The sequence below is a fragment of the Hirundo rustica genome, chromosome 3, assembly GCF_015227805.2.
Source record: "Hirundo rustica isolate bHirRus1 chromosome 3, bHirRus1.pri.v3, whole genome shotgun sequence".
NCBI lineage: Eukaryota > Metazoa > Chordata > Aves > Passeriformes > Hirundinidae > Hirundo > Hirundo rustica.
Genome location: NC_053452.1, coordinates 37,868,694 through 37,896,173, shown reverse-complemented (window position 1 = coordinate 37,896,173; position 27,480 = coordinate 37,868,694). Strand labels below are relative to the sequence as shown.

The window sequence follows — 27,480 nt, the reverse complement described above, 5'->3', positions numbered from 1 at the left end:
CCTTAGGACAGACAAGCGAGAAGAGGACAATGGCAACAGAAAATAGGTCTTTATACAGCTCATGCTTATTTTCATAATTGAGCGCATTTCCTGAGCCTGGGTAGTGTTGCAGTCATTCAGAAAATCTTAAAGGCGGTGAGTTTTAATACAGTTGTACTAAACAACTCCCACCAGAAACATCAGCAGACAGATCACCATCCTGCTGCTCATAGAAAGTACGCTTCAAAACGGGGTGTGTACCTTCAAGCAAATACATTCCCAAACACACAAGCAAAGTTTTAGCCAAAAAATCAACTGGCTCTTCAAAGACAAGCCCTCACGTGTCATCGAGCTAACAACAAAATACAAATCAAGATATAAAAGCTCATGGATTTTGGAAATGAAGGTGAAGAGTTTTATGAGAACCTTCACTTCTCTTGACCGCTAACCCATCTTAGTCAATTGAAAACCCTCCTCCTCTCCGGACACAGCCCCAGCACCAAGTAAGAGAAATGTTTTATCCGTCACACGAGAGCCGCAGCCGTCCCAGCGCTGTCCCGCACGAAGCGCGGTCGGGAGCAGGTGGTCAGGCGGGAGAGGGAGGAGGCGGGAAGCCATTTCCTTCCCTGCTATCCCTGCTCCCGGCAGCCAAGAGCGCGGAAACTGTTCAGGAGTTTTCTGAGCTGGACGCTCAGCCTTAGCACCGTCTCATCGATCAGGCAAGAATCGCTTTCGAACGCACTCCTGCTTGAAGACAACACCCGTACCGACCAGCTCCACGGCACTGTGCGTGTAGGGGGGAACAAAAAACTTCGTAACAAAAACAGCCAAGCAAACAACAACAACAACAAAAATCCCAAACAAAAAAAAAAAAAAAAAAACCAAAGCCGAGCGTGCCCCAGTCACGGCCGCCGGGAACCGAAGCGCGGAGGGAGACAAAGACGCGCCTACACGGCCGAGCGCACCAGCACCCCCGACTCCCAGCCCACCAGCCGCGACGGGCTGCCGGCCGCCGCCATTTTGTGCGGGCGTCCCCAGGCACCGCCCCCCCGCCCGGGCTCCCCCCTCCCTCCTCCCCCGCCCGGCTCGGGAGCGCGCAGGGCGGCGGGGAGCGCGCACGCCGGAGGAGGGGCGGTCCGGAGAAGCCGCGGGACCCCCGGGCCGCCGGCGCCATCATGTACCACTCTAGCAGCGGCCGCTCCGGCCCCTCGTCCTCGTCCTCCTCCCACCGGCTGAAGGAGGGCGGCTCGTCGGCGTCCCGCGCCTCCCGTTTCAGCATATCGGGGCCGGGGCCGGGCCACGGCCGGCCTCCCCCGCCGATGCCCGCCGCCGCTTGCGCCGCCGCCTCGCCGCCGCGCTCCGCTTCGCCCCGTCCGCCGCCGCTTCGCCGCCACCGTTCTCCATCGGGCCACCGCTCCCCATCGGGCCACCGCGGGCCCTGCCGCCGGTCCCCGTCGCCGCACCGCAGCCGGAGGTTGCCGTCGCCGCCGGGAGGAGCGGGGCTCGGAGGGCCCCGGGGCCGCCGGGGCAGCGAGCACGGAGACGGCGGCAGCAGCCGGGTAAATACTGCCGTGCACCGAGGGGGCTCGGGGCGGGTCCTGCCCCGTCGCCCGGGGGGGCTGTCAGAGCTCCGAACTTGGCGCGGCGAGGTCCTTGCAAAAATTACATCGGCCCCGGGCTCTCCCTGTGCGGAGGGAGAGCGGCGATTTCCCCCTATTCCTTAGAGAGCCAAATGGGGAAAAAAAAAAAAGAAAAAGAAAAAGAAAAAACCCACAAAAATCGAAAACAAAACATTGATTTCCATTTTAAGTGGTGTTTTCCCACTAATTTCCATTGCATTTTTGTTTGGCTTACTGGCTAGCTAGAGCCATTTTAGAGAAGGTGCAGAGATGATGCTGTCTTTTCGCTATGGCAGAGGATGTAACTAGTCGTTTTCCTCCATTTAACACGCTGGGTTGTGTTAGTGCATAAATATCGTTTAACTTATGGGAGTATAACTTTTTAGATAGCATGAGTACTTCGTCTGAATTCTTTCTGCTGTCACACGGCGGGCGTACAAAGAGAGCTGTTACTGATTTATATCTTTGTGAGGTATTCTGTGGCAGGCACTGCTTTGTAGCTGGGATTGCGCACAGGCTGTTCCAGTCTCCTCACTTTGTCTTGGCGAAGTCTGATTTGGGCATGTGGAGCTCCGTTTTGGCATCCGTAGTGGATGGCATTTTGGATGCAGACACCTTTGTAATAAATCAAAGTCTGAAGACTTAGTTTTTTGCGTGAGTGGGATTCGCTCACTTAGGTTTTCTCTTGTTGCTCCTTGGTGCAGTGATTGTTTTGTCTGGCGACTCTGAGCTGTGGAGTGTGGTAAGTTCATTGTGCGTTTGTATTACCGTGAAAGAAAAGATTTTCTTACTGCGGTATTCTGGGCAGTGGTTGCGTGGTCTCTCAGTCCAGCACACGTACAGTTGGAAAGAATGGTAGGTGTACTTGCCTTTCCCTCTCTGCAGTATGTTCTGCCCTCTCCCCTGTGCTCAGGCGTGGATTTGTGAGTTGCAGGGTGGGCTGATGTGAGGAAACAATGTAGCTGCAGGTTAGTCCAACAAAAGTGTGTTATCTGCTGATTCATTGCCTGATGGGGCTCCCCAGAGAGAATGGGGATTGCCCTTTCTCCTGGTGATACGGGTTCTTTGGAGCTGCAGCCATAGGAGAGGTCACAGGTGGTTGTAGTGGCATTTAAATTCTGGTATTGGTGTTGTTTCTTGCTGAAAGGTGAGCTCTCCTGGAAATGCAGGAAGATAATGTTGTCTTTGACAGTTAAGCCAAGCCAGGCTAAGAAACTTGCCTCTGGCCATTTGTTTTCACGTGGTTTTTCACCCTTATCTCCATCCTTGTTAGTTTCCTGTGTGGTACCCTTGCAAATTGCGTTGCTAGTAAAATCCATGATGAAAATAAGTAGTTTTTAAAAAGGAAATGTTTTTCTATCTGATTCATGTCAGTTTGTGTTGTGGCTTGATGGGCAATTGCATGTTCGTAACTGACGGGTGGCAACCTGAGATACAGGAAAGAACTTTCTTAAACTGACTCCACCATCCTTCAGTCTCCCATTTCACTGTATCCGTGATAGGCTGTGAACCTGTGCTTGTTGTAACAAAACTTTCAATGCTGACTGTGTTGGTGGTTCAGGCTTGGAGAAATTTGATCTAGGAGTTTTGGCTGGAAGCCTCCCACTCCCTCTTTGGTGGGGGGGTTAGCCCACCAAAAATGTCCACTTTACACAAGCATTATTTTTGACAAACACTGCTCTTCTAGTGTTATTTTACACCGTCCTGGCTCAAGTTAAATCAGTCATCTCAGCAAATTGTTACAGGTCAATGATATTTTTCTTGGCTATTCTAATTTCAGAGAAGGATTGAAAAACTATTAATCCTAGAATTTAGGCGTCAGCAGGTTAGCTAATGCTGTACTGATGAGCCAAATGAATTTTTTGTTTATTTACAGGATTACTGCATTTAAGGAAAGGCCTTCTGTAGGAAGCAATTGTCACAATAAGAGATCTTGAGACAATTAAATAGACCTCTTCAACCTATATTGTGCTGACTCTTGCTTTGCTAAAGCCGAGTGTAAGTAATCCTTAGAGTGGAACATCCACATTTTTTCCATGGAAGTTTTTGTTCTCCAACAGGTGTTTGAGTGACAATGGACACTACTTTTTCTTCAAAAGTGATGTTACAAAGCATAAAATACATATGTAGGTTTGTTTTACTTTTTAAAACTACTGTTTACAAAAGTAGCGTTAATTAGAGGAAAACTGGGATTATGCTGTCATTTTCCAAGGAGTGGAACTAAATGTGATGGAAACGTAGCAGACAGCAGATATGGTGGGTTATCAAGACTAGTTAGGGTAAAGTTTTAATAAAATTTTTAGGGTTTTATGACTTACGATCCTCTCTCTTCAGAGGCTTGAGAATACAAAATGTGCAGATATGGAGAGACACAAATATATTAGTAAATGGGATTTTGTAGCTGTCACTGGAAGGACGTGAATTCAGAAGCCTGAGGAAGAGGAATTTAATTTGCAACAAGAAAAGAGAATTTGAAAAAAGGGGGGAATATATGCATAAGGGTGGGAGATGTAGTACGTAGAATGAAGACACTGATGGGATAAGGGCATGGGGTTGAAATGGAGAAAATGAGTACAAGTTCCAGGTTATTTTCCCTATCCTACATATGAATTGGAGTATGAAAGCAGCAGCCTTAGAGATTTCTTACTAAATTTTCTTGATTCTGGGAGTTGTTTTAGTTTGGCTTTTTTGTTGTTGTGGGTTTTTATATTATTATTATTATTATTATTATTATTATTATTATTGTTGAGATGGAGTACATGCATTTCCAGGTTACAGCATTATTGCACATTTTGTTGTACATAACTGGGGTGCTGGCAGTGGAGCCATGTGTTGGATGTTTAAAGTAGGGATTGTGTTAGTTTCTTAATAGCTGAGGAAAACTTTGTGGAGATTGGAAAACATGGAGTGATAGCAAAGATTTGGGGCCAGTACTGAGAAATGTAATGAAGAAGAGGAGGATCAGGGCTTTATAGTGAGAGATTTTGGCAGACTTTTATTTGTTCTTGCAAGTCTGACACATGCTGCTTTTATTTATCCCTGCTGACCTACGTGCTTGTTCTTTTTAAGGGTTTTATTTTAGCTTCTTTGCTTTCTTGTAAGAAAATTGGCTGAGATTACAGGACTGGAGCATGTGGGGGTCAACAGAGAATGGAGAAATGACAAACAGGTATGCAACCTGTTCAGTAATATGGCAGTGGTAACTGTGGTTTAGGTGGCAGAACAGGAAGGGAGAAAAATGCAGTGCAGTGCACACATAGGTATGACTAGTGGTGGTGTTCAGTGCTCCAGATACAAAAACCTTTTAAAACTGGAATTTCTCCAGTTTAAAAAACAAAAATAAAAATCACGAAGTTCAGATATTTACTGCCCTAACTGCTGTCTCTGGGCAATTTGTAGAGGTCAGTCATAAGCAATCCAAACATTCTTAATGTAAACTATTTCTTTCGTTTGTCCAGAGTTTGTTCTGAGATGTAATCATCAATCACTTCTCTGTCTTCAGTGGAGGTGATTGTCATCTATATGCCCATAGACTTGATGACAAGAAGATGGCCTTGAAGATAGTAATTTCTTGAGGCAGCCCTCAAAATTCAGTGTTACAATGGGCACAAGTGAGCCTTCAGAATGTATTTGTATGAGACACATGCACCTTCAATGTGTTTTATCTCAGCCATGCTGTTGCAGGATCATATTGTGCTGGGCAAGACAGTTGATCTTTAAAAGTAATTAAAGTTCTGATAAATTCTGAGATTCTGCTTAATGGAACAAAACAGAAATCACTAATGTGTTACCTTAGCATAAAGCTATATGCATGATGGATTCTAGTATGGATTTGTACTGCAAGTGAATTTGGTTAGGTAAATTGTAAGAGAATTCTTTTGCTTTTGTTGGAGGTTATGTACTGTTCTTTTGGTCTCTTGGAGGATGGAGCTGAACTGCTGCACATTCTCCAGGTGGATGCAGATAATTCAGTGCACCTGCTGCTTGCTTCTGCAGTTTTCAGCAGTAAAAACAGTGTGCAGTGCATGACTGGTTTGGCAGAACTGAAGCTGGTTCACTGCTTCGTGTTAAACAGAATCTATATTGTGTTGGTTTAAAAAAGCAAATCAAGTATCTCCGTCTCTGGGCAGTCTCATCTGTTTTTGATGGAACTCCCCTTAACTCTGGTCATTCCTGTGTTCCAGTGCTATATTTTAGAATAATGTGAGGTGTAACTAGTTAAGCATAACTTACCAGTGATGGTGTTTCGTGTACTGTGTACGTGTACAATGGAAGGTCTGTGCAGAGGCAATGAGCTCAGGTCTTCTCTGCCATAGATTTTTCAGAGCCAACTTTATTTAGTTTACTGGTGTTTATCTCTACCAGTAATAAATAATGGAAAGGGAATTTTAGACACTTCAAGGAAGTGTTTCTAGTGGCATTGGTATTTTTAGTATTATGCTGTGCTTATTTGCTGAAAGCAGCATGAGGTGAGGAAAACTGTTAAAAACATCACTGCTAGGAAAATCTCTGTTTACATTGGTTTATACTTTGGTTCGTGTTGTCACTAAAGTTGTAAAGAGCCAGAAATTCAGACACTTTATTAAGAAATTCCTGGCACTGTTTCTATGCAATGTTTCTTTAGCTGCTTCTTCTCTACAAATAAAGGAGAACAGCAGCAAATTTGGGACTTTGTGACTTTCTCTTTGGTTTAACATCTTCCAAAATGGTGCTTTATGAAATATATTTTTGAGTTGAAAATTTCCAGATAATTTAAATATAGAGCATTTTATTAGCACCTGGGATGAGAAGTTAAATGCAGTCAATACCCTCCTCTTTCTTCAGTAACTAAATAAAATTGAAGTATTTGGAACAGTTATTCATCTAGTTTGATGTTTTAATTGATCCATCCCCCCAAGTTGAATTTATTAAGCAGAGCAGAATCGCTTTCCTTTCTGTAGCTGAGATTAAAATCCCCTGACTGATGGGCTTGCACTCTTTCTTCAATTCACAGCGGCGTTCACCAAGTCTCCGCTCTGAGTCTTCACTGGAGCACAGTTTGCGGATTACCGTTGGTAATGACCGGTATTGCCTTGGCACCCCGGAGCGAAGGAGGCTGTCTGATAGACTGGGCTCACCAATTGATAACCTGAGTGACAGGTATGGTCCTGTGCAAGTGGGGGTTCACGTGGGTAAACAGCGTGGGAATGGCTCTGCTGGATGAGACCAAACGTCTCATTAGCCCACTGATTGCCTAGGGAATGAGGGTAAGCATGTAAGATGCTTCCCAGGGATATTCCCCCAGCCTTCCAAGCTGCCGTGCAGGGAATTCCTGAACAAAAGTCTCTGCCTGTGTAACTCTAAACAGATATTTCTTCTCTAACTTTTGTCAGCTGCTTCTAAACCCTGTATAAACTAAGGATGCACATCATATATTGCAGGAGGGAATGTGATGTCAGTCCCTTCGGTGCTTCCTTCCCCTTAAGGGTGGGATGTCACACGGGGACACTTCATTTGACATTTCACTACTTCAGCCACCTTCTGTTTCTTAGGAACCTACCTAGTCCTTACTGAAAGGAAGGTTGTTTAGTATGAGGATAGTGTAAAGCTTCAACTTCTTCAATTATTGGGAGGAATTGTCTACTTTCCTGATTTTTGAGACTAGTCTAGAAGAAAACTCTAAAGTAGCTTGAAGGAGATTAGTATTTTGACTTCAAAAACCTTGCAGAAGAGAACATAGTCAGACAGTCTCATACATTATAAAGGAAGTCTGAATTCTTAGGATCCCTTGATCCCTTGAAATTGAAGAGAAACAGTGATGGAGAGAATTCTTTTGTGTTAAAATACTGCTGTGAATCGTGAAGTATAAATATTAGTAGATACAATTGGGAACTCTTTGCCTTCAGTAGGAGAACTGCTAGAATCTGGCAAAAGAAAGAAAATAAGAAAACTATGCAAATAATTCTCTTTGTCTTGAATTGCAAAATTAAAGATGGCATAGCTTGTGCCCTGGAGCATACAGTTGCACTTTCGGGTCAGGGAAAAGCTTCCAGCACAGAAAAAAAACATAACCACTTCCATTTTTGATGCAAATATCATCAACTGTTAAAAACCAAAAAATATGAGAGAGAGGGAAGTGAGCAGAATAAACGAATTTCCTGTTTTCTCAGGTGTAAAGTTAAGTTTCAGCAGGTGTAGAAAACCAAATGCGAGTTAGGTTTTTGGTACTGTCACATTTATGCCTTTACCTCAGTTCTCCTGGCATCAGTGTTTGATTTTTAAATCCCCTGTGCAGTCTGCAGTCTCCTAAATGAAATGAGTGCGTGTGCTCAGGGAGTGTACTGTGGTTGGAAGGAAAAGGAAGTGATAAGTCAGGAACCGGCACTTCTCTGGAGAATTAGGGGTGGTGGTGTTTGTCCCATTGCTTCATGGTCTCAGGTCACATTTTAGATTTAACCTGTTCTGTGGTGCTGATGCCTGGTTAGAAGTAACATCAGGTATAGCGGAGTTTATTGAATTTAAGAGTGAGAAATCACAGGAGTTGACTTTCTGTTACAGAGCCCATAGATGCAAAAAAGAATGGTAAGAGTAGACTCCAGAGAAGGTTTAAAAGTGACAGATGAGTTAGAATGAGGAGAAGATAAAGTGAGACCATATAGACTTTAAGTGACTTCCTTGTATTTGTAGTGTAAATATGCAAGAACTTAATGTCATTACACTTACTTTTTTTGTCTAATCTGTGCTGGCTGCACTTTTCTGAGTGATGCCCATTGTCCAGAAGCTTAAAGTATGTGACAAACAAGTCACCTGTTAGCTTTTCCTAAATCATCTAGGTACTACTTCTAAATTGTAAGTTTCTTCACTGCTAGCCATTTTCTTTGTTTTCAAAAGACACTTGGTATTTGGCTAAGGACATTGTTTATCAAGTAGTTTTCATCATGTATTTTTTCCCCTCTCTGACAGGCTGCCTTGGTACCAGAACACTTTATATCTATAAGTGGGCTGTAAAACGATCCTTACTGTTTCTGCTCATATCACAGTTTTATTTGGCATGTGGTATATTCTCATTCTAATAAAAAAAAATAAATAAGGCAAAAGAAAAAAGTATTTCTTGAAGATGTCTCTTCAAATTTTGAAGTAATTGGAGTAAAAAATTCTGAATTTAGTTATCAGCTATTTTTGCTAACTATTCTACTTTGACATTTTAAGCAATCACTTTGACACATTAGTGTCTGTAATTTGTAGGGCCTTGGGATGGTAGAGAGGTTCATTAGTTTATAAAGGAAATAAAATACCAAAGGAGAGAAATTGAGGAGGCTTTTAGAGTCTGCTGCAGCAGTGGGTTTTCAGGATGCCCAAGGAGTCTTTCTCAGTGTGTGTGTTCACATGCAGATCCATCCTAAAACATCTGTGAGAACTTGCCCCAAGTTTCTAGGGCAGCTGGTCTCCTGCACATATCTAAATAGGCACGCTGAACGCTGCTGGGCTGTGTCTTCAATGTCACCTAAGCAGCTTCAGTCTCCTGCTTGGACGAGTAAGTATTTTTTTGCCTTCCAGAATCTGAATCTGTCAAAGTGAAAAACAAATCTTTTTCTCTCTCCCTGTCTTCCATCTCTTTGGCTCTCGGTATTTTTAAAGCATTCTACTACTATCTGAGCTGGCACAAGCTATAGAGAGCATCCCACCAATTCTTTAATTGGTTAATACAAAAGATAGACTGAATCACTGCAGAGACTTGGTCTGTATTAAGCTGTGTTCTGAAACAGTGTTTTTTGGCATAATATCAAGAGTAACAGTTGGCTTGAATATGAACACTCATCTGACTCCCTATTCAAAGACTGTGTGTTAAAGTGGAGTCCTATTGATTGCTGACAGCAGAATACTGCTATTTATTTCTATCTCTGTGGATGTGAATAAACATGCCAAAAAGTAAATGACCTTACACGGTTGTAGATCTCTGAGGCATCATATGTGTGTGTAGCCTGTGGTCTGTTTTCCATCAATGAAACTGCAAATTCCAGTGATTCATGGATTCTTTGTTGGTGAAAGAATTGAGAAAGTCACAGTGGTACCACCTTGTATCCTCCCTCGGGGGTGCAGTAGCCAGTAGTGGACATTACTGGCTGAAAGCATCCAAAACAAGTAAGAGGGACATAAATCTATTGGTTTGCATGCACAGAAAACATGTTTCAAAAAATCCTTTAAGGCAAATGATCATTTCTTCCCACACCTGTATTTAATTTTCAGGTTTTAAATTTGCATTTTAGCTGTTCAGAGTGTATTTGGAATGTCTTGCTAGTTTTAAATATAGTAGGTCTGCTGTTCCTTTCTTTCCAAAGTATGATTAAAAATTCCTGTGCTTTGTCGCTGCAGTCTGAGTGTTTGAATTGTAGGTGGCAGCTGCCAGACATGCATCTAAATAATTCTATTTGCACTAAAATCAGCTGAAGGTATATGGTGAAACACATCTGTTACTCCATCAGGTGTGTTCATGCAGCTTGTACAGGCAGGCTCTTAGAAAACATGCCACTGGGAATAAACATATCTTTGTGTAGGTTGTGAAACCAACATTTTTTAATGAAATTTAATTTAGCTATTTTTAGATATTTTTGTGCTTTTGGAGGAGGTGGATATGTGTAGTTTGCTGAAAACTGGAAAGATACCATGTAATACAATAGGTACGGGTGCATGCCAGATGTGTTTTATAAAATCTTGAAGTATCTAATAAATGCTTTGTAATGATGCAAGGTAAAGCCAAGCTTTGTGTTGATTTTGTTCTTAAATATGCATGTGTAAACTAGGAAAATACCCATGAAAAAACCTTGTCTGTGCATCTCTGTTGTTCTTTAGTTTGCTGTGAAAAACTGGGGCTGTAATTTATTTGCAGATTTTTTTGAAGACGTCTTCTGGCATGACTTGATTAGTCCCTTCTCAAATCTACAGAGGGACCTTTTTGCGTACAAAGAGGTGATTTTTGTGGATTCAGGCCATTACACATAGCTTATCTCAAATCGATTCACTCAGTAAAGTCTTCTGTCTCACTGATGTCACTTAGGGCACACATTTTCTTCTTTGGACGATCTTGCTGGATTTTGAAATATCAATGAGTAAAACTAGCAGTTGGTAACTTTTGAACTGCTTGGTTTCTGCCTTACCTAAAGAAAAGTCCCAGAAAAGATTTTAGTCATAGAGGAAAAGGCCTTAGTTAAAACAGTACCCCTAATTGTAGGTGTCTGTAGGAATTGGTCCAAAAGTAGATACTCCAAGAGAAGAAGCCGGTTATTCTGATCCTGTGACAGTTGCACATCCACTGTGTGTAATAGTGCAGGGGCTGGCACAGAAGAACGGTACCATTACGCTTAATCTCCCTGGTTTGTGGATATCAGAAACTGTGCTTCTTTTTAGGTATGGGGTTCATGTGATTAGTGACAGTGCTGTCTGCATATCTGTTGCAGAAGAAAGTGTTGATAGAATTTGTGGTCCTTGTCCACAGCTGGAAATAAAAAGAGGATCTGGTTGCATTTGCCTGTGTGAAACTGAATTATACCTTGCATAATTTATAGGAAATCTGACCTTGGCATCTTACTGGGAGAGGCAAGGAAAAGGATTGTGGTCTGAAATATGATAGTAAGGGTTTTTAAAATGTGTAGTCTCTTACATTCACAGAAACGAATCCATCCTATTAATTTTTTAAGGCTCTTATTCCTCAGTATGAGTTGAATTGTCGATCTCACTGTGTTTGAAGGTAACTTCCTAGGAGGGATGTATAGTACTATTAAAAATAAGTCTCCCTCTCTACCCTGCCTTTTAAATACATAAGAATGTTGGTTCTGTTTAGTGAGGGAGATGTTTTTTTGAAACTGGTTTAGAAATTTCTTACCCTTGGATAGGAGTAAGACTTTGTTTCCTCTGATTCCAGTACTTCTGTTCTGTGCTTCTCTTACACAGGGATGATATGGCTGATGGTCCAATATTCACTAGAGGACTCACATGTCCTCGAGGCCTTGAGAGATACCCAGCGCATGAAGATCAGCCTTCAAGTCCCTTCGTTCCGAGGCATGATGAAGACTACCGCAACCGAGATGTTTTCCTGCACCGTTCGGATTACAGTCCGCACTACAGCCGTCGCGAGGTGCTGCCTCGTGCATCTGACAGAGATGCTGACAAACTGAGGAGATCCCCCTACCCACTGAGGGCAGAGGAGAGGGGACGGGAAATAAAGCGTCCGCGGTACGAAAAGGATGACAAGGTGCACGGTGCAAGTGGAGAGCATCAGGGTTTCTCATCAGGTACGCGAAACTACCGCAGACGAAGCCGCAGCCGTAGTAGAAGCCCGAGCCCGTCATACCCGAATGAAGAATTCCGAGAGCTTGACCGTGCAAGGAGGAAAAGAGAAGAAGAAGAGCGCAGTAGAAACTTGAATCATGATGTTTCAGGCAGTGGCTACACGATCCCTGGCTTGACTAACACATTACAGACTTCTGAGCCTCGGTATACATACAGGCCTGAAGAAATCCCACCCATGCCCAAAAAATCTATTTTGAAGAAACGAGTGGACACGGAAGCAGAGTCTGCTGTTCAGGTTTGGTCTCTGTGTGTCTGGCTATGTGCTTCTACTTTCCAAAACAGTTACTTCATGATACAGAATGTTAGTTTGATTTCCAAATTAAAAACAGCCAAATCTTTGTTTCCCTGTCCTTCAGAGAACAGATCTCTTTCTGTGGGGCTGTATAAGTTCAAAGTGCTTTAGAAACTTTAAATGGTTATGGCATTTAATCAGGAGTCATGTATATACATATATATACACCTAAATATATATATGTATATATTAAAAATCTGAGAAAGGATGACATGTCTTTGTGGAAATTCAACCCAGGATGCAGAGATGTGGGCCAGCTTTCATAGAAAAGCTGACTCTCATAGTACCACAGGCAGCCAGGATACTGATTGATATCCCCTGTCGCAGTGTCTGTTTCTTGTTTCTTTATAGACCTGGAGAACTGCCTAATGCATCCTCAATACCTCTGTCTGAAAACAGCTTTTAAATTTCCATATTTTTTTCCCTTTGGACTATAGGCTGGAGTCAGCCCTATTTAATTTGTACCAAATATATACCATTTGAGTCTCAAAATTAGAGCAAGAGACAGATATGTGGCTGTGACTACTGCGATAAACTGACTTTTTTAACACATCACTTTGATTTGCCTGTTGGATCAATGTTGGTTTGACAGTGACATATTTATCTCAGGAGTCCTCCAATACTGAGGATCCCGTTCTATACCTATTACTGGAAATGCTATTTAATATGGCATTAATTACGAATATCTGAAGAAGTGACTGAGAATAACCCTAATGCAGTAGTTTTTACCTGAATTAAAGTATTGAAATCCTGTGTGACTATGGCTAAACTCAAAGCATATTCAAAATTATGTACATTATTGACATATGTAATTATGTCAATTTAAAAATTTCAGTTCTTATGCTTGCAAAAAAATTGTGAAATGTAATTGTGATTTTGTGTGTTCTCTGAGATTTGTTTATTGTTGGACACAGCATTTCAGAATTAACAGGCAGCTCTGTTTGTAATCTTCTGTGTTCTCTTTCAACTCTGTATTGTCTCATCTAACATTTTTATTCAGCTGTGAACTCAAGGAGTTCCTTTGTTCTGTGAGGTGCATAGTGCCTTAGAAATAAATACTATCTTCTCTCTTTCAGCCCGAGGGCTTTTCAAGCAGTCCAGCCCCCAGCAAGGATCCTCCTCTTCTTTCTAGTCAGTCTCCTTTGCCCCAGAGCAACAACGTAGCTCCTTTTGCCTCTGAAGTGGAAAACTTTCTCAAACGGTTTAACAAAGGCTCTCTTGTGGAGTCTTCAAGCAAGGAGTTATGTGAAGGTTTGTACGAGTGGAACCCACTCTCTCATCCTCCCAAAGACACTTTGACGTTTGAAGAGAAGTTTGGAAGCTTCTTAAGTCACAAAGAAAAAGTAGAACCCAAGTCAGAGCCCACTGATCGCCATACTGACTTCTTGCTGCCTCATGAGAGGGCCAGTCAGGATGGCAGTGGTTTCTCCCGAATTCTGGGCATGATGGCTGATTCTGTCAGTGCTCAGGAGAAGAGGAGGCGTAGCTTTCCTGACATTGAGGATGAAGAGAAATTTCTTTACGGTGATGAGGATGAAGAGACCAAAATTGAATCTCTCCCCATAGAGAAGCCCCCCGTGAGTTGTGGCAGTGAGACAGTAACACAGAAAATGAGCCCACCTCCTTCTCCTGCTCCAGCTGTCAAGATGGATCCTGTAGAAGAGCCAAATGCGGAGTATGCAAAGATCCACGACTTGCTCAAAACCATTGGACTTGACATTGGTGTTGCTGAAATTGGAAAACTGGCGGTTCGTACCCAGGAACGCCTTCATGGCAAGAAGCTGGCATCTCGTTCTCCGGATCGTCGCTCTTCAGACGCTCGCAGACTGGATGCCTGGGAGCTGCGCCGCAGCCGGAGTGACACTCGCTCTCCCGAGTCAGGCCAGCAGCGCTCAGCATCACCTCCGGGCTCTTCCCAGCAGTCTAAAGATGTGCCCTGTCTTCAGAAATCAGACTATACTAAGAACAAGCCAGTGGGACAGGAGATACCTCCACATGCACTGGAACATCCTCTCCCTTCTGTCTCTCTCATTCCTTCAATTCCACCAACTCCTCCTAGTTTGCCACCCACACCTACTTCTGTTTCCCAATACCAAATTCCCAACTATTCCCACTACACTGCTGCTCAAATGCCCCAGAACTATCCTCCTCCCACAATGGCTCCTCCAGGATATGATGCATACGGACACTATATGGCATATGCAGCCCCTGGCTGGCCCATGTACCCCCCTGCCCAGCAGCCCAACCCTGCGCTACCAGAAGCTCATGGTCTTCTTACTATGGCCATGTCAGCAAACCCCACACGTCCCAATCTCCGGGTGATTGAGACAGTCTCTCTGGGAAAGGATGCCTCAGACGTAAAAAGAGATGGTTCTGTGCTTGTTCAAGTCCCTACCACCCCTTCTCATACCAAAGCACCCCTTCGTCTGTCATCACACCCTCTCAAAAATACCACGGAAAGGATGTCAGATGAAAAAAATCGGGCAGCTCAAAAGCAGAAGGTATGTTAGGTATTCTGATACTTCGGAATATGTTGGATTGCATGATTGGTGGGGTGGAAGCTTTTTTCCCTCAGGTGCATCTTTTCTTTTTTTTCCTGAGTCACTCCAGTTTAAAAATAGTTTGACCTAGTTTACTCCCGTTAAAGATTTGTCTGTATTAATCTGTGACACTTGTAAAAAAATGCATTTTAAACCTCCCCGAGTTGTATGCCATCAGCTATGGCAGAACATATCAAATCAAAAACAAAGTTGAATTTCTTTGGACCAACAAAATCTTACAGAGAAAACACATGGTGGCCATAGCTTAGCTTTATTCTGCTGAGATTTAGATATTGAAATACCTGAAGATATCTGGAGGTATGTAAAAATCTGAAGGGACAGTGTAAAGAAAATAAAATGGCTTTTTTTGTCATGTCCAGTGACAGAACAAGAGGCAAGAGGCACAAACTGAAACACGGGAGGCTCCGTCTGAACATGCCACATTGTACAACATACCATGGTTACACCTGTATTAGACATTCTTAAATACATACTACAGGATATCATCATTGACCATCACATACAATCTTCCCTCTACAGAATTTATATTAATTCTGTTACAAAAATCACAAAGTGAGAAGAATTTAGAGGAAACTCTACTTGGAGGCTCTGACACCAGTTCAGGTCATGCATGTTAATGTTTTCCTCTTCTAATTATCTTGGTTTGTACAATAATTAGAGAGTAGTGGGGAAGAATGCATTTTATAATAGGAAACTGTAGTCACACAACTGTCAACTGTAAGAGTCCCAAAAGTTGTTTTAGTTTTCAGACTGGTGTCCACTTGGTCTTTGTTGTTAAAATAAGGGCATGGAATTATTTGGGTATGAAGGGGCAATTAAAAATCATCTAGTTCCAACCCCACTGCCATAGACAGGGACACCTTCCACTAGACCAGGTTGCTCAGAGCCCCATGCAATCTGACCTTGAACACTTCAGGGCTGGAGAGTCCTCAATCTCTATGGGCAGCCTTCCATGCCTCACCATCCTCATTGTAAAAAAATGCTTCCTTTATATCTAGTTTAAATCTACCCTCTTTCAGTTTGAAATTGTTGCCACTTTTCCTGTGACCACAAACCTTGGTAAAGTATCTGTACCCCTTTTGCTTTCAAACTCCCTTTAGCTATTGAGACTGCAATACAACCTTTTATAATAAGAGCCTTTTCTTCACTTATATGAAGCACTACATCAGCAAATAAGTGAGCTTCCACTGCTTGCAGGAATAATAATTTCAACTGACACAGCTAAATTTTCTTCTTAATGAAATTACTTCTGGAAGAGCTATCTTGGCTAAAGGTGTGTGGTTTTCTCCTTCCCTGACAAACCCTGGTAACTCATCTGTGCATCTTGGTAGAACTCTTAAGGCTTTGTCTCCACTATAGAAATCTTTAACTTGGGTTTAGTCCACTGGGTTTTTGCTGGGATGGCTTGGAGTATAAAAATTTGCATACTCCGCTTGATGCCCCCATGCTGCAGAAAACTCAGAGAGAAAATGGTGGTTTGATGATAAAAATATTAGCATACAAAACCAAAATAATAACAAAAATCTCCTTACAGTGTTTAAGATGTAACTTAACTGTGTTGGTAGAACTGCTTCAGGAAGGATTCAGGGATCCTGCCAACACTGACATTGCTATAGTAGAAGTGTTTGTCTAGGAAAGTCAAGATCACTTGCTTGTTAGGGAAGGAGTCTGTAGTAAGTTTTAAGAGCCTTGTGAAGGTGGAAAAATTGGCATTTGTCTCTTGAAAAATGAAGCTGGAAAAGAAACTGAAAGAACATTTCAGGTTTCATTTTAGCATATTGCTTTGTTTCCTTCTGTGAGAATCAGTGTAAACCAATGAAGAAAGGATTTGTGAGTTCCTCATGCTACAGTTTACCTTACTGAACAAGAAACAAATTTAATCCTGATGTTTCATGTCAGATTGAAGCAAAACCTCACTAATAGCTAAAATGTGCCAAAGCAGGAGGCAAGGTGAAGGGCTGTGAAGGCTGATGGAACATGCTAGCTGTAGAGATGCTGCATGAGTTTTGAACAGCTATTTGGCACTGATCTTGATTAGCCCTGTAGAAGATAGTCAGATGAGCCTAAGGACCTTGGGAATTGGTGCATCCAACAGAGCAGTTTAGAGGAATACACTGCCCCAAAGAAAAAAAATTGCCTACAAACTGGGTTGAAGCATGACCACTTGTACAGTTGCCTTCAGGTACAGAGGGAGAGGTGTATTTATTGTGTTAAAATACTCAAGAACTTTTTGGAGTAGTGAGCAGTGTTCTGTGTCTGGGAAGCTGAGGTCTTCCTGTCGTTCTTACAAGGCTGTTTAACTTGTGTGGGGAAGAGAAGAAAATCCAGACACCTTCCAATTTATTTAGGTGATAGAAGAGAGAGAAAAACTGAAGAATGATCGAGAAGCACGGCAGAAGAAGCTTTACTATCTCAAGACTGAATTGGACAGGCTTCGTAAACAGCAAGGTAAAGTGCATTACCTACCCCTCCATTCCCTGCTTTTTTTTTCTCCCCCCTTGGGATGTGTCACAAGTCCTGGTATCTAACAGGAGGAGGAGGACCAATATAATAATAGTCCATAATGTATTTTCATACTCCTGGTAATGCACAACTCTTGAGAAAGCAGTGACCTAGTTACTGTATTAAGATCAATTGCATCAAAATTTGAGCAAACAGTTGCTCTTGCATCTTCTTGGCTTGAAAAAGTGAAGGAATTGTAATTTATGCTTTTTAATGCTTCTTTAGAAGTGAGAAATAGTAACTGAAGATGTTATTGTGCCTCTCAATTGTTCATGAATGTTATCTGGAGATGGAAAAGTCCTCTCTCAAGAGAGCTAATTTTTTGTGTCTTTAAAATTTGTTTGGTCCAAGTAAATACTTAGTTCCCTCACCTTTGGAAAATGATACTTTCAGGTTAGAATATGCAATTTAACTTTTGTTTGTTTGGTCACACGGGGAAATAATGATTATTAAATTGATACTCCGGAGGACTATGGTGCCTCTCTTAGGGTGTCTGTTATGGTAGTCCTTATAGAGGCACATCATTCAGATTTAGTGATGCTGTGCCTGAGAGTCAGTTCCATCTTTACAACTTCATAGTGAAGATTTAGCCATAATAATTTATATTAGTATTTTACTTGTTGCTGGAGTTATTGTGCAGATCTAAAGTCAGTTTTCCTTTTGCATTTCTGACTCTTCTGGTTCCTTGATTGGCTCAGGAGAGATGTTGAGGAAAAAACGTCGTGAGAAAGACGGACACAAAGACCCCTTGTTGGTTGAGGTGAACAGACTACAAGAGAATATTATGAAGGAGATTGCAGAGCTGCATAAAGAAGCTGATGCAGCCGACAAGAAGCAGTCTGAGCTTGACAAAGTAGCACAAATCCTGGGGATTAACATATTTGAAAAATCCCGGAAACCATCTGTGGAAACTAAAGATTCCTCGGAAAAGAGCAGCAAGTCAGAAAATGCAAAAGGTGTAGAGAAAACATCTTCCTCCAACAAGGTAAAGTCTTGCAGTTTGTTTGTAAAGATTTTCCCACTAAGAGAAGAGGGCACTGGGGGGACAGCTGGTCGCACACATTTACTAGAGGATCATTTGATGTCATTTGTTACCGCATCTCATACACTGGCTTTGATGGTGCATGCAGGTGAGAGTCAATGTATCAGTGTATATCACGTCGCTCAGGTTTTGTGCAGTTCAGCGGCACTTACTGTTTTTTATCTTGGTTTTGCTGAGGTGTTGGTTGGATTGAATAGTATCATTATTGTGTGTAGCTGTTTGATCTCGATACCATATCAGGAGGACAGACCTCTTTGTCTCCTCTACAAAATTTCTGTCATGGCCTTTCAGGGAGGAGTGTTTTTAGCAGCAAAGCTCTTTGAAAGTTGGGAGCATGTCGGTCTTCTCACTGGGTAATGATAGTAACAAATCACAAGACTTAAAGATGATGGTCAGCGTACCATGTTTTTTAAGTCCATGTGTTCTCTCTTAAGAAATGCCAGTATGCATCAGTATGGTCTCTCTGACATGATCTGTGCTACTCTGTGCTGGATGTACCAGAACAGGTTTATTGCATTCCAGAAGACAGTTTTACTTTGAAAGTAGGATGGTTATGCTTGTATTCAGGAAATCAATTATCCTGCTTTTCAGATGTTTATTCAAATATGTAACAGAAATAGCTAATGGGAAATTGTAGATGAATTTTGTGTAGATCTTAGCATATATTTTTTTTGCAGAGAGGAAAATGTTAATAGGGTAAGAGGTATAAGGAAAAACTGAGAAGGCGCCTCATCAATTTATCTGAAGGGAGGATGCCAAGAGCGTGGGGCCAGGTTCTTCTTAGTGGTGCTGAACAAGAGGACAAGAGGCAGTGGGCAGAAAGTGATGCACAGGAAGTTCCAGCTGAGTGTGAGGAGGAACTTCTTTACTGTGTGGGTGACTGAGCACTGGAACAGATTGCCTAGAGAGGTTGTGGAGTCTTCGTCACTGGAGATAACTCCAGAACCATCTGGACACAATCCCATGCCATGTGTTCTGGGATGACCCTGCTCAAGCAGGGTCCAGATGACTCACTGTGGTCTCTTCCAACCTTACCCGTTTTGTGATTCTGTATTTCCTACAAAGTCACTCAAATCTGTTTATCCTGTAAAATTTTCCTTGTGCGTTATTGTGGTCTGAAAACTCATTAGGTATCTTTAATTTAAAGACTTACTTTTTATTGTAGCTGTTTCTTGAAACATCTCTGAAGTTTACTGTCCGCTTACTGTCCACAACAAATTGTTTGCTTCAGTCACCACTTCATAAAACTAAAGCAAGCAAAAATGTTTAAGTCCTACATTGCCTTAAGTTATATTGTTTTCTTTTCTTGAGATATGGCATGTGTGAATATATTTCTCATTACTTTAATTTGCATTGTCTGTGTTGTCCAAACCCATAATGACTTGATCTCCTTTTCATAGTTCCCTTTTTAACATGGAAAATTGTGAGTTCTGGACAGGAACATTTAATATTTTCATACATATGTAGGCACATAGGACACGGCCTTCAGCTTCTAAAATTCACGCTGTAGTTCTGATTGTTAACTTTTTTTTCATGAAAAGAAAGATGGTGCAGGCCTTTCAACACTGAGATTGGTTCACTCTGCCAACCTGAGGGCAAAAAGCCTTTGCCTTTCTGCTTATTTGCAAGGTACCTTGTTGTCCCTTGCTGCTGACACTGTGTCCGTGTTTTGTAGTTACACGGTCAGTGCAGAGGTGAAGTCTGTGTTTCTGTGCTAAACACACAGCTCACCCTGTCTGGGCTCTAAATAGCAGCAAATTATAAAGGCATCTTTGAGCTGGGGTAGTGCACAAACTGGAGTTAAGGGTGGGCTGTCACCTGTCTATCTGAGAAGCATTGTCTTCTTAAAGTTCTGATTGAGATAGTATTTTTATAGGTGTATGTCTGTAAATAACATAAACATTGATGCTTGTGTGACATTGTGAACATCCTTCCTTGCACCTCCTGCAGATCATAAGTTGATCTCATTGTTCAAGAGAACGTTTGCTATGTTCTTGCTGACAGAGTACCTGCAAATATTTATTGGGTCATTTCTTATTTTGCTACCAAGAACTAGATTATATTGGGATATGGATATCTGTGGGGTGCATAGTGGCCTGACTGTTTCTTCAGTCTTTGATTTACAATGCATGTTGCAGGGGGTGGTGTTAAGGAATTTAAAGTAAGGCAGTTGTTATTTGACAATTTTGAATCTGCTTAAATAAATTTATTTAGTGCTGGTTGTGAATAACTTGGAAATCCTACAGCCAACTCGAGTCTGCTAAGTTAACATGCCATTCTTTCCAGACTGCCATGCAAAATGATAACATGATGGACTTTATGCCACTGAAAATGTAACTCAAAACTCAAAATACATCTAGTACTATTGTAATCTAAATTACCAAGGCTCATTCATGGTATATTTCAGATAATACTTGTTTTGCTACAAGTGTTAGTTTAGTATTAATTTGGGATAGAGTCCTGAAATGTCTGTGTATCACTATATGGCATCTTTCTGTACAGATCAATGTAAGCGCAAACATCACAAGTTTAAATCACAAGATCCTTCACCTTATATGCTTAGGTAATTAACAAAACATCATCTTTCTGTTATTATTAAGCAACAAGTTTTCTGGAGAATTCAGGAACGCTCAAATAATCTGATAAAACTGGAGTTAAATACTTTTAGTCTACTGATTTTTGCTTCCTTTTCCATTCTGCTTTCATTCAAGCTACTTTCACAGTAACTTCTGAATGCCTCTAGGGGAACCATTTGAGGTCTTCTGGGCATTGTTTGGATAGTGTGGTAAATTGGAACTGTTGTGTGAAACCAATAAAGTGGGAAGGGTGCATGCCACAGGGAATTTGTTCATTTGGTTCCTTGATTACCTACAACCATCCAGCCATTACATCTGGGACCCTTATTGGAAACTCTTCACTGCAGCCACGCAGCATCTTAGTCGGCAATACCAGCTCTCTGAAGTGGTGGAATTAACCTGGGCGCTGAAAAGCAGGTGATACATTTTTTTTTTTGGTATGTATGGCTTCTGCTGGAGGCAGGTTCTGAGTTCTAGAGCATTTTGTCTGTCCTGCCCTGTCTTAGAGAAGTGTTTCCTTCTGTTCAATTTAGGAATCAAAAACTACTAATGAAAAGTCGAGAGGTAGAAGCCCGAAGCCAGCAGAATCCTCTTCACAGTCCTCCAAACATCCTTTCCAGTTGGCCAATATTTATGAATATTATGATGCAGGGAACCACTGGTGCAAAGACTGCAATACCATCTGCGGGACCATGTTTGACTTTTTCACACACATGCATAATAAGAAACACAGACAGGTATGTTGCAGGCTTCCTTCACTAAGTGCATTTCATATTGCTATGAATATTAACACAAAAACATACATCACAGAACTACATTTTACAAGAGAACCTGAAGTAATAACAAACCCAAGAAGTAGTTTATCAAATTCTTTTCCCCTGATGTTGGACTTGAGCAGTTGTACAGCTACTGATGTGTTCCAAATATTGTAAATGGGGCCTGTGTTCAGTTTGCTGAGGTTTGCCACTTGTGTTTCACATGTTTACTTGTTCCTTGCGGTCATTTACATTTTACACTTTTCACAGGTTATTTTGTCGTTGTAAATTGTAAAATGGGAGGGAAAAGAAAGGAAAATTAGTTCTTGTAAATATATGCACATTGATTTTAATGTTCAGTGTTCTAAAAGGATATTAAAAAGGAAAAAGACAAGTGTTCTTGCCTTGCTTGTGTAATATATGAGCCTATATACCTCTGTCACTGTGCAAATAGACCCTGGATCCTTACAACAGACCTTGGGCTTCGAAGACCCAGAGTGAGACCAAACAAGACTCCATAAAACGCATTGATAAGATAACGGTTCCTGCCAAAGGTATGTTAATTTTTATTAACTCAGCTATCATCCCTCTTTGCCCCTCCAGTAGGTTCCACTTGCTCAGAGAAAGGAATTTTCAAAACTTTACCTTGGTACAGGAGCAGTTATAGTTAATGCATTATTAGGAAAAAGGCAAGTTATTTAGTTTCTTGGCTGTTCTTGTGGAAAAGGTCATGAGGAAAGTGTAGGAAAAATGTGGTTTCTTTTCATCTTTTTAGAGATTATTTTTTTTATTTTGAATACCAGATGTCTTTCAGTGTGGTTCTGAAGCAATTTTTGCCAACATATTAGATTTTAGAGCATGACTACAAGAGTTGGCAGTGTTTGGGTAGATCTTGCACAGTATTCCACACAGTCTTGTAGTAGACTTTTCCATTCTGTAAATTTTTAGCAGAGGTCTCTCTGAAAATTGACCAATGAGTACTTGTGTGTGCAAATACGGAGAATCTGAGACAGACATATGGAAGGAGCTCTAACTGAGCTGAAAAGTAATATAGGATTTAAAATATGATGTCTAAAAGGCCTGCCAGTGATCAACTCATTTTATTGATCTGTTACATATTTCTATTAGTGCCCACTAAAGAAGAATCTGCAGCGTCTCAGATAACTGTAGAGAGTTCTGTAGGCATAAGAATGCAACCTTGCTGAACATCAATGAAAATATTTGTGTTCTGTTTATAAACCAGGTGCTTAGTATTTGAGCAGACTATACCAGAAAGATAGAAAATAGATCAAGACTGTAGGAAATGTTAACCTGCTTGAATGCTCGATTACCATAACACAGTGGTAACCACTTAAATTTGAACCGTAGTAACAAACTTACTCACTTTACATGTTTTTTCCTGGTAGTGGTGGTTCCTATAATGTAACTGTAAGGAGCGCAGCATTAACTGTTCCTGAAGGAACATTACTGGAGGTTTTGCTGTTGTTCTTTGACCAACTTTGTTAAGAGCTTGGCATTTATTAAGTTTTGTTTCTCTGATAATTTTCTTTGGCCTTTTCAGGCTCTGAGTTTCTGATTCCCATCACTGGATATTATTGCCAGCTCTGTCAGGAATTTTTTGGAGATCAAATCTCAGCAGAGCAGCATGTGAAAAGTCATCCCCACAATGAGAAATATAAGGTTGGTAACTGGTGTACTAGGAAAGAGACATTCCCTACACTAGCTTCCACTTGTTCTGTCTTCCTTTCCTGAAGAATGACATTTAACTCCTTGGAGTATATGTGTTTGGTTATCTTCACTACATTCTACTGAACTAAATAAGCAGAACTTCCCACTACATCAGTACATAGAGATATTTTATCTGCATGAAGCTGAAACAGTGTCTACTGTAAAGTGACAGCACTGCTGCAAGCAGTTTGTAGTTGGTAGGACAAAGTTCCCTGTTCTCTTAGTGTTGAGTTGGTACTTACTGAACAAGTCAAAATTGTCAGAGAGCTGCATTTATTGATTTCTTTTTCACAGAAACGGTGGCTAAAATGTTGCTGTTTATTCCCACAGAAATACATAGATGAAAACCCACTCTATGAAGAGAGGAGAAATTTAGACCGTCAAGCTGGATTGGCTGTAGTTCTAGAAACAGAGCGCAGGCGGCAAAACGAGCTGAAACGGAAACTGGTTGAAAAACAGAAGGAAGAGAAGGATGAGAAAAACTCAAAAATAATAAAGAAGGAGGAAGTAAAGAGCATCCCAGAGTCTGGAGAAGGAAATAATGAAACTCAAGGCAAAACAGATTCTTCTGGGCGAAAAATGGGTATCATGGTAAAGCTAAAGAAGGAGGAGACAACAGAGGAGAAGAAAGAAGAAAAGAAAGAGGAATCAAAAAAGGAATCACCAAGTCAGACCTCCTTTGGGAAATTCAGCTGGAAAAAGACAGAGAGAGAGGATAAAACCCCAGGAGCTATTCCAAAGGAAGAGAATACAGAAGGAAACAAGGAGGAGAACAAGTGTCAGTCTGTGAAGTCCCATATCAAGCCCATTGAAATCAAGCTGTCTGGGAAAACTGTTATTCCACACACTAGCCCATGGACACCAGTTGTTTCCACACCGACACCAACAAAAATTTTTCCCAATCTACCAATCCCCACCATGATTTTCAGGAAGTCTAATACTGCAACAGTTAGTAAACCACCACCTTTGAACACCTTTTTATCCATCAAATCCTCTGGAACTACCACCAAGCCGCTGCCAGTGGTAAAAGAAACAAATGCAGATGTTCTACTGCCTCCAGATATCATATCAAAAGCTTTTGGGGGAGAAGAAGTAATTTTGAAAGGCTCAGAGGAGGATTTGAAAGCAGCAGAGAAAAATGAGTCTTCTCAGACTGCAGACAGACTACCTCCACCCCGTCCTCCACCAGCAGTCCAGCCGGCAGCTCTCATCCCTGCAGATGAAGGAGCTCCAGGTGTGTCTGAAAGTGAACAGACAATGCTGGCAACGCCTGTGAGACCACCGCCACCTTCAACTGCTTTCAGTGAGCAAGCAAAAAAGATAGAGAAACGGAATTCTTGCTTGGCCACAGCCAATGCTAAGGATCTCTATGATATTTTCTACAGTAGTGGTGGAAAGGGTTCAGCTGACAGTAAGCTTGCAAGTTCTGCGCTTCCAAATGGAGAAAACATAACAAAACCTGCAGACTTATCTGCAAATCACAGAACAAATAGTTGCTCATCCTCATTGAAAGAGGATTCTGAGAATGTGGATTCCTCACAGTGTAATAATCAAGTGACAGGGAGTTTGGTTCCTGTTGAAAATCAGGCTAAAATGATCAAGAAATCACTTCAGCCTCACCTATCAGAAATGGCAGTCACAGAATTACCAGAAAAAAACCCTGTTACTGGTATCCAGATGCCTGCAGAAATTGGACTTCTTGATACAGGAGGTGGAGAGCAGGCAGGCAGTCTGGAATTCTGTAATCTACAGAAAACTGAGGTCCAAGAGAAAGTTGGACGGGAAGATGGAAATAAAACCCCAGTTACAAACACAAATGTTCCCGGTACCTTGGAGAAAGACACAAAGACAAAAGACTGGGAAATAAAAGCAGTAAAGCCTAAGCATAGCCTACACTCAAAGACTTTGTTACCTGAGACACAGAATGAAATTCAAAATTTGGGAAATTCCCATTTGGTAGAGGAAAAGTTAAATGATAACTGTAGAACTTACTCAGAAACTGATAGCCCAGACTTGCTCTGGGGCACTTCCAGAACTAGTAATGGAAAAGAACAGATAGTCACAACACATTCTTGTTCTGAAAGTGGTTGGGATCTATCAAATACTCCAAATGCAGGAATAAAATCTGCCTCTAATGAGGTTAATGCTTCAGAACTGACAGAGGGACAGACAGAAACTAGAAGTACCCTATCAGAAGCTCAAGAAAAAGTTCAACGTAAACCTTCGGGCCATACAGTGTTAGATAACCAAAGCCAGAAGCAGGGAGTTGAACGGTTAGTCAATACCAGCTCGAACATTGTTGAAATCAGATCCAGTCTAGAATTAGTAGCTGAAAATGAACAAAAGTCATTAGGACACACTGAATCTGATGCAAGATTAGATAATTTTCTTTTCAAGAGACCATCAGAGGATGTGAAACACTTGAAGACTCCCTCCCAGAAAGCAGAGCTTGAGTTGAAAAGCACTGATTTCAATTTGGGAGACAGTAAGGTAAAACATGAATGTTTCAGCATCCTTTCAGCAGGACTTTTAGAGGAAAATACAGAAGAAGTCACAAAACTAGAAACTGTTGCATCCATTAGGCTGGAGTCCAGTAAACTTAAAAAACTGGGCATTGAGAGAACAGTGAATGAAACAGAGATTACTGATTTTGCTACATTGACTTCTGGTAGTTGTGAAGATAAAATTTGCACACGGATTTCTCAGAAACCTATGCCGCAGCCTGGATCACAGACCTCAAATAGTGACACTACAGAAGTGGTCATGCCAGTTCTAGAAGTGCAGGGCATTTCTCCCACGTCTGAGATACTTGTGCAAGTGAAGGAGAGCAAAGGTGGCACTGTTGAAATGCCATCACTGAGTTGTGACAGAGGCAGCACAGAATGTCAGGCTTCTGAGTGCATGGAAGCTTTATTGCCCGAGCTCAGAGAAACACACGGTAAGGTGGGTGGCTCAGAAGGCAAGGGAATGTGCACCCTTCAGAGCAAGAAGACTGAGCAAACAGAAGCTCCTGACAGTAGTTCGGAAGCTACAATGAATTCAGGAAATGCTGAAAGCATAGCAGAAAGCCCAGTGGGTTGAAGTAAATCCAGCCAGTCCCAATATTTGAGGAGCTAGGGCTGGGATTATGTATATGATTTTTGTTTGGTTTTTTTTTTTTTGTTCCAGCTGAGAGTTTTGGGTGTATTTTGCATTCTGTGGTAGGACTTGACTAAAGTGAAACGTAAATCATCAGAAGGCAGTTGCATACTTTATTCTGTACATTATTAATTGTGTAAAATGTTTTTTCATGTGAATTTTTTTGCCAATTTCTTTTCTACACTCTGCTATTAAAATGGAATCTCGTTTATAATGCGTGCGTCTTCTTTATTTTGGGGGCTTTTATTCTTTGACCATTCGTGGGTGTTTTCCAGCTCACCCAGTTTGTGCCAGCAGCACCGTGAGTAGCCCAGCTGCTGAGACAAGCTCAAGAACGGCGATTTAGAACTGAGGAAATGGAAACTTGCAGAAGAACTAAAACTGAAAATTTCTTTGAACTGTAATGCATGGGTTTCTTTACTTTTGTTGTTTGAAATGCAAGAATGTGTTTAGAGATGATTTTGTCTGTTTACCTGTCTCTGTGATTTGTAATTACTGTTGTATTACATCTGTACTTGAGGTGTTTCACTGTATTGTATAAGCACGTGTATGGATGCCACATCACTAAGCAAGGGGAGAAAATCTGTCCCGACTGGCTTTTGGAGAAGAAAACTAATCGGTAAGGCTCTGTGGCCTGACACCTGGACCAGACATATTGAGGTCACTTACATGATTTGAAATGGGCTTTCTTTCATTTTATTGTGATCCAGTAACTATTTGTGTTAAATCATTTAGCAGCTGACCAGCTCTGAAGAAGCAGAAGATCAGAATCCTGGTGTCAGGAATTGGACTCGCTTCATGTGATACAGACACATGCATGCCTACCCTGAATGGTCCTTGAGCTATTGAGTGTGATGGTTCTCATTTGTATAGCTTGTTAAAGACTAAAGTATTAAATGTGTTTCCTTGGATAAATATAACATTTTTATTTGTAAATTGTTTAAAAAAATAAACATATGGAG

The 27,480-nt window shown here is 41.5% G+C and overlaps 2 protein-coding genes across 3 annotated transcripts in view; one reads left to right on the top strand and one right to left on the bottom strand.

The window, feature by feature from the left end:
* Positions 1–1,183, bottom strand: part of ABCC10 (ATP binding cassette subfamily C member 10) — a 22,747-nt gene extending 21,564 nt beyond the window's left edge. Inside the window, exon 1 of the mRNA XM_040059717.2 lies at positions 1,161–1,183. The gene's annotated coding sequence lies outside the window, so the exon portion shown is untranslated. The remainder of the gene's footprint in view (positions 1–1,160) is intronic.
* On the top strand, positions 1,155–27,480 carry ZNF318 (zinc finger protein 318). 2 transcript variants are annotated; one of them, XR_005700134.2, is made up of 11 exons: positions 1,155–1,538; positions 6,592–6,737; positions 11,526–12,159; positions 13,293–14,717; positions 17,126–17,225; positions 17,978–18,264; positions 21,431–21,634; positions 22,107–22,206; positions 23,214–23,332; positions 23,711–27,137; positions 27,254–27,480. XR_005700134.2 is itself a non-coding variant. In XM_040059713.2 (10 exons), exons 1-10 carry the CDS (start codon positions 1,155–1,157, stop codon positions 26,459–26,461), a joined length of 6,150 nt encoding a protein of 2,049 aa, XP_039915647.1. In that variant the 3' UTR covers positions 26,462–27,480. The 2 variants fall into 2 exon arrangements, 1 of the variants encoding a protein (XP_039915647.1); XM_040059713.2 differs by having other exon boundaries at positions 23,711–27,480.